General features: G+C 27.3%; 1 protein-coding gene across 1 annotated transcript; it reads left to right on the forward strand.

The window, feature by feature from the left end:
- The first annotated feature begins 353 nt into the window (after nt 1-353).
- LOC114165681 (2-oxoglutarate-dependent dioxygenase 19-like) lies at nt 354-5204 on the forward strand. Its single transcript, XM_028050247.2, has 4 exons — nt 354-578; nt 2099-2322; nt 4361-4691; nt 4802-5204. Exons 1-4 carry the CDS (start codon nt 390-392, stop codon nt 5048-5050), a joined length of 993 nt encoding a protein of 330 aa, XP_027906048.2. The 5' UTR covers nt 354-389; the 3' UTR covers nt 5051-5204.
- Nucleotides 5205-10817: the final 5613 nt, after the last annotated feature.

The following is a 10817-nucleotide window of genomic DNA, read 5'->3' on the forward strand; positions in this document are numbered from 1 at the left end:
TAACACACATTAAGTCATGTATGTCAAAAAGTAAAAAATCTGAGTCAAAAATTAAGAGTCATAGTATCATGATATCATTCTCCTAGTAAAAAACATACACTTCTCATGTTTTATCTATTGATCCGACATCCGTACCAAATTACTTTTTAAGATTTTCTAAACGATTTTCTTTTGCTTCTTTTGGCACTCCTTTGCAAGTAGAAAAAAAAAGTTCATCAATAATAAAAAAAGAAACATGTAACACATTTGTCTGTAGACGACAAGTTGATATTAAATGCTAAGTTGGATAATCTTGACTATGGTCTATAAATAGGGTAGAGGAATAACTGAATGTATCACACATATATCAGTTACTACCATTCTCTTTCACTCTCAAGCTTTAACTATTAATGGCTGAAGTAAGTTCTTTTGCATCCAAATTTCAGTGTTCTGATGTTGATGATGCTGATCCTTACTCAGCCTGCGATGATGAAATACCCACCGTTGATTACTCTCTTCTCTTCTCTAACAACCCTAATCAGCAACTGCATGCTCTTCAATGCCTCCGCCATGCATGTCTAGAATATGGCTTCTTCTATGTAACTCTCTTTGTTCTTCTGTCATACTCTTTATCTCTACACCATATTTTGTTTGAGTTATGATAAGTTAAAAAACTTTTTAACAAAGTTTTTGACAAAGTTTCCTATTCAAGTAAAATAACATTATTTTGTTATTTTATTTTAATTAAAAAAAAATTAATCTGTTTTGATTCTATTTTTAGAAACTTTGTTAAATTTGTCAAAAGTTTTTTTGTCTAAGAGGTAATTTTCCAGTTTTTTTCTTTTCTAAATTTATTTTTCATTTTATTCATAACAGAGTAACGTGCCAAATCAGTACAAGTTATAACAACGTACACCAAGTAGTCATCTTGAAAATGATGCGATCTCTTTCACATTCTAATGGTCTTTTTTTTTCCGGCAATATATATATATATATATATATATATATATATATATATATATATATATATATATATATATATATATATATATATAAGTAATTATAAATTTATTCACAGTTAAACAGAGAAATACAAGATCAGGCTTAAAAACTCTGTATAAAATAAAGGAAATCATAAAAAATCTTACTTTTTTCGTAACCTTTTATTTTATATTTTTATTTGTTTTTTTTTTTTGTTAATCCTAGTGTTGCTGGTAAGTATAATAATCTTAACAATGAATGTTTCTCACCATGGTTAGGTAACCAAAATCTTTCCATTCCTATTTATTTATAATTGATATTTTTAATAGAAAGTGTATAATATCTTTCTTTTCTTACTCAAGCTGTATATGTCATAATTATAAGAAACAATCCTTAATTACATTCACTTGATCACTTAAGTTGAAAACAACTTTATGGATGTCCAATAAATAGTATTTTCTCATTTTATTATCATTAATTTTCCCTTACTGCACTTCTATTTTCCATCATTAAAAAAATTATAATAACTATCATTAGATACAACTACATCAATGACTTTATCTTTATCCTTTTTTTTATATTCTTATTATTTTCTCTGCCCTTTGATTTTTCTCAGAGGATCTTACACTCTTTCTTCATGTGTGTCCTAGTTTATACAACAGAACATATGACGACTTTTCTAAATAAGAGACTTTCCTTAATCAAGCAAATATTTAGTTTAGCATTAAGAGTATAGTTACCACAAATGTCTCCCTAATGTCTCCTAATGAGTTGAACAACGATGTAAGTAACTTATAATCTAAGACAATCTCCATAATAATAGGCTGACTCATCACATTTTAAGAAATACATTAAGTGTTTGACCACAGAGAAACTATCTTTTATATTTCAAGTTTATTTACTTCCTAAAAACATCTTGTTTAAGGAACCTTTAAACTCAAACAACTTATTCTTAATCTCTTTCATAAAGTAACCCTGATACATGATGATAAACAAATTGATGTATCCATTATCTAATAATTTTCTTAATCATCTTCATCCAATATTCCTAATGATATCTAATACTAGTTTATTTATAAGGTTTTCTTAGTATTGAGCATATGTATATAAAATGTTTGATTGTTTGATATTTATGCAGTTGGTAAATCATAGCATCCCAGATGAAGTACATGACAATATGTTAAAGGGAATATCTGATTTCTTCAATGAAACAACATTGGATGAAAGAAAGATATACAGCAAAAAAAGTCCATCGGATAAAATGAGATGGGAACTAAACTCGTACAGTGGAGAAAATAGGGAATATTTGAAGGTCGTTGCTCATCCTCAATATCATTTTCCTTCCAAGCCATCTGGTTTCAGGTACATAATAATTACACAAAAATTATTTTTCCATCTCCCTTTTATGTTCTAATAGGTGTTTCCACTTCTTTATTTTGTGACACTGACACACCCTTTTATCTAAAATATCATTTATCATCATCACAACAACTCTCAAAATAATTTTTACTATACTTCTATAACTTTTTTAAAATTTAAATATAATATTTAGAGTTATATAAGTTTATTATTATTATTATTATTATTATTATTATTATTATTGACTAAAAGAGCAATTATTTAAAAAATATATATTAGCATCAATTTTTAATTCACTAGTCATTAGTAATATTTAGATTTAATACATCCCTATATTTATCTTTTAACATTGTTAAATCCAGTTATATAAGTAATGTTGGCGATTTTTTTTTTTCAAATTAATATTAATATTGCAAGAAAGTTATTAAATAACATATAAATTTAAAGATAAAAAATAATTAATTATTATATTAACTAAATTAGACATCATTTTATAAACTAAAAATTACATATATCTATAATAGTTTCTATTGCTAATAAAAAATTATAATTAAATTATAAATTAGAGTTTAAATTGATTTCTAACATTAATTATTAGGTTGTTGATTCTTTATTATTATTTGTTCTAAATTAATCTCAAATTTAAAAATAGAGTTAAGGAGAAGATAAAAAAAAGTGTGAATTTCACACTAATAAGCATTTTAAATTCATTTTAAGTAGCATTACAAATTCTCTTATGTTACGCAATCAAATCACTCAAATAAAATTCCAAAACATCAATTTTCATTAAAATTGTTTATCTAAATAGCATGCTTTATTATAAAATATTTTAAATTCTCTCTAAAAATAAATTTTCTTCTGAAAATTTCTTTTCCAAAATAAAGTATTAGAATAAACTTCTGTATCCACATTTCTTATAAACATTATGTGCCATCTTTTTACCTTGAATTTTTTTATCCCCATAACATATATATATATATATATATATATATATATATATATATATATATATATACTATTAAAAATTCTCATATTACATGATATTTTTTTTAAATTGTTAAAGAAATTTGTAAAAAAATACTTTTTCTGCTATTTTTTTTAAGAACTACTAGAGAAGCATTTTAGCCACTAACAAAATTGGTGGTTAAATGAGCTAAATCAGTGGTTAACACTCTTTACTACCAAATTAACTACCGAAAATAAATAGTGACGGATAATTTCTTCGTAAGTAATTATTTAATATAAAATTATAAAATTTATAAGTATTTTCTACAAATTTTTGTTGTGAGAATTGTTTTATACAAAATATTTTGCCAAAAAATTGGTAGCAATTTCCTGCAAAATTTGTTTTATAACAAAATTTATAAATATTCCCTATAAAAAAAATTTCAAAACAAAATTAGCTGGAAATATGAGTGTTTTTAATAATGATATATATATATATATATATATATATATATATATATATATATATATATAAAAGAAATTAGAGACATAATAAACCCATAGATTAAGAATATGCATAGTAGATTTGGTAAAACAAGATTTTCCTACATAGACCTATACTTTACAATATCACTAGATTGGGCTAACAAAGTGGGTACATATGGAAAAATGAAAACTTGGTAAGATCAGGTGTTTCTTCCTACACTCCCATCAAATTTCTTCCTGCAGCTCATCATCAGATTTAGCTTTCCCGAATACACTAGGCCAATTTAGAAAATATTTTCGAAAGACATTCATGAATAGTATTAAGGATTTCTTTATCCGGAAGTATATATTGCACCTTTCATAACACAGAACCAGATACCAAATTCTTATCACCCACCCACCCTTATTTCGGATCAAAATTTCCGGAAACATATTAAGAGGTGCAGGAAGAAATTTGATTAGGTGTAGCAATGTTCTCAATTTCACAAAATAAAATTTGTAATAAATAACTCTCAAACATGTTCAATGAGAAAGGTATCCAGGTTTAATTACTATGACACCCCCTCTTCCATGTATATTTGAACTTGTTTTGTGTTATTTGTTGCATCAGCAAAACTTTAGAAGAATATGGCAAGGCCATGAGAAGGGTTGAAATTGGATTGGCTAGGGCAGTGTCTAAAACCTTAGGGTTTGAAGAACAGTTCATAGAAAAGGAATTGGAACTGAAGTCAGGTTTTGATGTAATGGCAATGAACCTTTATCCACCCAATGCCAAATCCAACGGAGCTGTTGGCTTGTCTGAACACACTGACCCTGGCTTCATAATTTCACTTATTCAAGATATTAATGGTGGTCTCCAAATTCTTTCCCACAAAGGAAACTGGATCAATGCTTATATTCCCCATCACGCCATTCTCATCCAGCTTGGTGATCAACTTGAGGTGCTTTTATTCAAATTCTTTTCTGCATAATCTTTTATTTAGTCCATCGACTTAAGAATTTGAAAGACCTAAAGTAAGAACTTAACATTTTTAACATGAATCAATTGCAGATCTTGACCAACGGAATGTATAAGAGTCACATCCATCGAGTTATTGTTGGCAACAATAAGGTGCAAAGGATCTCTGTGGTTGGCATTCATGGACCTCCATTGGAAAAATTAATCAGCCCTAGCACACAGTTTGTTGATGAAGAACATCCAAAGAAATATCGTGAGATGACTTTTAAAGAATCACTGGTAGTGAATGGGGATGATGAGATTGATGTTCAGTCATCACTTGAGAAAGCAAGATTAGTGTGAAATTTGTATTTAATTAGTGTACCTTTTCACACACCAAACTGTGAAACATACATACGTATATTCATCGTTATATCGTGCTTTACTTAATATGTTATAATAAGGTGTGGATAATTTAGGGCTTCTCGTTTGTATTCTATATTTATCATGTTCATATATGTCTTTCATCCTTGTAAAGTGGTGTATGATTGCCAACAATAAGAGCTTTGCATTGCTAAATTCTCACAAATACAATTTCTTTTATCAACGAAAAATAAATAAAATTGTGAACGCAGTAAAAGTGCAGGTTCAGATCGGTTTAATTTTAGTTTTTATGAAGAATGAATGGGAAATATTGAAATGGGAGATAACACAAGCAGATACGAATTTTCGTAGCATTCAAAAAAAATTTAAGGGTTGCATTGCATACTTTTTAACAGTGATTCTTAAGGTGGTAGGTTATGATCATAGAAAAATTTCTGACAAATAGGCTTAAATGTGTCCTAAGATCATAGATCAATCCCAATCAACATTCTCAGAAGGAGGTTGTGTTTTTAGCAGGAAATGAAGGAAGAGGTTAAAATAGTAAGAAAAGATGCATGATATAGTAAAGGTAGGCTATGAAAAAGGCAAACGATTCAATGAGATGGGATTGCCTGTGTTACATGATACAAAAAGTAGGTTTTTGAAATAGGTGGATTAGTTGGATGAACGAATCTTTGGAATTACACACAATTTCTATACTAGTTATAGGCAAAGCCAGCCCAACTAAAACCCGGCGTTTTCTTCCTCCACCCACAATATTTCTTCTGTACCTCCAAATATTTTGTAGAATCCATAATTATCATTTGATCATGTAAAAACATCTTTTGATGTCGAAAAAATAACCCACAACCAGAAGTTAACTTCCATAAATCATTCAAAATCAGAAGTCGATTTCCATGCTGCAGAAAAATAAATTAAATACCAGAAGTCCACTTTTGTAAATCATTCAAAATTGGAAGCTAATTTTCATAAGTTATCTGTAAGTCAAGAAAATACAAGTGGACTTCCATACCGGAGGAAAATCAAAAGTTATCCGTAAGTCAAGGAAATACAAGTGGATTTTCATACCGGAAGAAAATCAAATAAAAAATCTTACCGGAAGTCGATTTTCGTAAATTTACTAAATTATGTGACTTCCGTAAGTTCACTATTAAATTCGGACAAGTGAATTAAATTTGGGACATGGCAGCTCACCGGAAGTGGGTATACTCAAAGATGAAAAGTTTAAAATTTTGTAATTTCAAAATTGAATGAGTTGTGAATTATATAATTTGTCGTGATAAAAATATATTATTTTAGAAGTAAATTTTTATATTACATTATATTCCAAAGTTTTTTATTTAAAAATTAATATATTAAATAATATATGTGAATGTGGTACATTTCCCGTGTCAACTTAGTTAAGTAAGTGTTGTTAGAAAAGATCTTTTATTAAGTATTCAAAGAAGAAAAGTAGAATAATTTAGTTTGCCTATTAAAATAAGGATTAAATATGTTTTTAGTTCCTCAAGTTTCAGTGAATTTTGAAATTAGTCCATCTTCGAAACTTGATACCAATTTATTCCTTCATTTATAGAAATGTGTGGATTTAGTCATTCTTACCAAATTTTGTTAAGTTTATTTAACATTTTAAATGCATTTTATGATAATATTTAAGTTAACATTGTAGTGAAAGTGTGTCAAACGGTGTAAACAATTCAAATAATATCATAAAATACGCTTGAAACGTAAGATAAACTTAATAAAAATTGGTAATAAGGACTAAATCCACACATTTCTAAAGATGAATGACTAAATTGGTATTAAGTTTCGAAGAGGACTAATTTCAAAATTTATTGAAACTTGAGGGATCAAAAACATATTTAACCCTTAAAATAAATATGTGCATATGTTAACAAAATTCAATTTAACTCATAATAAAATTTAATTTAATTTATAAAGAAAAACTAAAAAATCTTTTTCTTTATAGTTTATTTCTCTATAAATAAAATTCAATTTAACTCATAATAAAGATTAATTTAATTTATTCAACAATAAAATAAATAGAATTCAATTTAACAAAATTAAATTTAAACAATAAAAAATAAAAATAGTCATTAAACAATAAAATAAAATATAACATAAATAAATAAATAAAATAAAACATAAATAATAACCCATAAAAAATAACAATTAAAAAAAATTAAACAATAGAAAATAAAAAAATAAATTGAAATATTCATGCAAAAAATAAATAAAAATAAAACATAAATACAAAAAATAATAAAGTATAAATAAATACTAAAACAAAAGAAATACCAATGAAAAAAAAAAAAATGATAACTTTTACATTTAACGGACGTCGACTTTCAGATAGAACTAAATTCTATACAACCGGAAGTCACCTGCAATTGGTCATATTCACTTTCGGAAGAGAATCAACGTACCACTTCCAGAAACAGTTAAATAACCGGAAGTCAAGGGATTAGTTTTCATTAAATAGGAGAGAGGGGCCAGTTTTATTTTTTTTAGATTTACTCTCAGTCAAAGTCAAGGGATTAGTTTTGGAAATTAGAAAAGGTTTAGGGTGCAGAAGAAATTTTAGGGTGCGGGAAGAAGTCTCCTCAAAAGGTCCAAGATGTAGGAGAATGTTGAGTCTGAATAGTTTAGGGGTCTTTCTTCCTAAACCTCCATTTATTTTTTTTTAAGTTTCCAAAAAATCTTTAACTATTTAAGGAACCTACAGACATCACAACCCCAATTTCACTTTTGGATGTTGACTTCTAATAAAAGATACTTCCAAAGAGCGATATCTGATTAAAATTTTAAACTTCCAAAAGTTAAAAAGTAAAATAAAATTATATATATATATATATATATATATATATATATATATATATATATATATATATATATATATATATATATATATATATATATATAAATACAACACTTCCTTTAAGGTTTGATAAAGGTCTAAACACACTCCTTGTAACATCTTAGCCGGATATTACTAATTTAAATAAAATAAAGTTATAAATAATATACTCGACAATTAATAATCGTGGCAGAAACCCTTTCCTACACTGGTGATATGAAACTTGTTTTACAACACATCCAGTTGAAGAATATTATGCCAGACCCTTCTGATCCTCCTAGCAATGGAGATAATGTAGTAGACCATTGTATTGATGGTAGTCCACATGAACATTAGTTAGGCTTAATTGTACGATGACTTTTAAAACTTGCATATATATTTAGAACTAATTTCATTTTGGTTTTATGTTGGATCATGTATTAAACCACCTTTTACTACATTATATGTTGGAGTTTATTGTTATTTAGTATAATTAAATATGTAACATTTATAAGCATGAATAAAATTGAATATAAGCAAGTTAATTTAGCCACCGATTTAGCTATTGTTTTAGCCACCGATCTTTCCACCAACACTATTTTAATTGAATTAAAAAACGCACCTATTTGTGATCGAATTAGCGGCCGAAAGTTTAGTTGCGAAATTGGTCTCCAATGCTTTAAGGTGACATAAAATTTTAGTGACTGATTAGCGACCACAATTTCGGTGGTCATTTAGCCACCAATTTTAAAATCGGTAGCTAACTAGTTTGCGAATAAGGTTTTCATCACTATTTATGTTGCTAATTTTGTGGCTAGAAGTGTTAGCTACCGATTTTACTCATTTAGCCACCAATTTTATGGGTGGCTAAATAACATTTTTCTAGTAGTGATCTCAAAACCTTTTCTAGTAACTAGAAAACTTTAATCATACCTTATTGCTCAACACTGATATAATCATCCTTCATCCTTCCATCATCACTCCAGATTCCCTATGCTCACTTCCACCTTCACCCAACCACAAACACCTTCATTTAGTAACCCCATTCACAACCATTCACCGAAACCATCTTAACTCTTATTCACGGTCGCAGAGTTCACCCTTAACATAATACACATTACTTCTATCTCTTAATGCCAATCAATTTCATCTTCTCTGCCAATAAGTTTCCAATTCTTAAAACCCACACAAAAAAAAAAAACCATTTTTCTCTTTTTTGCCTTTACCCACACTCATGTTCTTAACCCACACACTCTATTCACCACCACCAAACTCCATTTACACAGATAAGACAATCATCATAACAGAGAGTGAAAAGGGCCATGCTTTCCTTTGCCATCTCAAAATTTCCAATAACAAAAACACCAAAAACAAAGCTACTCCATTCATCCGTGCCTATACATAATCACTCATAACAACATCCGTATCACCATCCCTACAACACGCACAATCAAGACCACACACTCAACAAGGCACCAGTGTGGTTTGGAAAGGAAGAATACAAATAAAAATGGACAAAGGGAACTACACATTTAACTAAAAAATATAATATAATTGTTAACTTTCTTTAATTTTTTATGCCTATTACGAATTAAAATATTATTAATAAACTAATATGTAATTTTCTTAAAATGAATATGTAAATTAACATAAAATAATAGGTTGCCCTTTATCTGAATCTAACAAAATTTGAATGATGTGAAAGTAAATATTAAAATTTTAAATCCGTAGTTTCTAGGCCACCTTTGGCATTGTCAAAGACGTAACGGGACCAACTAAACCAATACCTAACCTATCTTATTGTCTTGTCAATGTATGAATGATATGATCTGTTTAACTTTAAAGAGAGATTAACCTCTAAGAAGGAATTACTAGCACCCAAAACTAGTGGAAAATGAATGTGCATTGTTACTGTAAGTCTTACACGTTACATATAAGTATCTTTCTTCATTGGATTTGTATAATAAATAGGAGGTTTAATTAAGTATAAATCATTTATAAATTTAACCATATTTTTTAATTGAACTTTTATTATTATTTTTTATTTATTGAATACTTAAACTTTTTATATTTTTTATTTGAATTTCTAACTTTATAAGGTGATTTATTATCTTGTTCTATTATTTTACTCACTCATTTTTTCATTTAAAAAAATATGGGGTTTTGTATCAATAGTTAGAAATAGTCGTATCAACAGTGACATGATCATTCCTTGCCACAATATGTGATGACGTGAAGAAATTAAAGTCAATTGCTATTTTATTTATTCATAATGTAATTTTTATGTGGAAAATTACCTATTAACAATTTTTTTTGACAAAATTAACAAAGTTTCTAAAAATGGAATTAATAAACTTAAATTTTTATTTTTTAATTAAAATAAAAATAATATTTTTTACTTAAATAAGAAAGTTTGTCAAAAACTTTGTTAAAAAACTTTGTCAACCGATAATAGTCTTTTTTATATTAACTATACAATCTCATATCTCTTATAATTGAAACAGATAAAGAAGATCACGAAATAAGAAAAAAGTTAGGTCATCTCGCGAAGAGAACGGAAAAAGTTATTTTGACAGTTTTTTAGTTTTAACTTTCATTTAACACCAGATTTAAAAATAAAATATTCTATTAACGTTTTAAAAATAAATATATATAAAATATTATAATAAAATAATAATTTTTTAAAGTGTTAAAATGATAGTAAAAGAAAATTGACAGTGTCAAAATAATTGCCGAATAGAAAAGTTAGGTCAATCTCATATCTTTTTATCTTTCATCATTGTATGCACTCTTAAAAACATTATGAAAAGTTGGATAAGGAGGAATTAACAGGGACATTATCCTATAAACTAATATAAACATTAGGTCTAATGAGAACCTTATATCCACATATTGAAGATAAGATCTACA

This window comes from Vigna unguiculata, chromosome 10 (genome assembly GCF_037176805.1).
Source record: "Vigna unguiculata cultivar grain cowpea cultivar isolate G323 ecotype 2 chromosome 10, ASM3717680v1, whole genome shotgun sequence".
Classification (NCBI taxonomy): domain Eukaryota; kingdom Viridiplantae; phylum Streptophyta; class Magnoliopsida; order Fabales; family Fabaceae; genus Vigna; species Vigna unguiculata.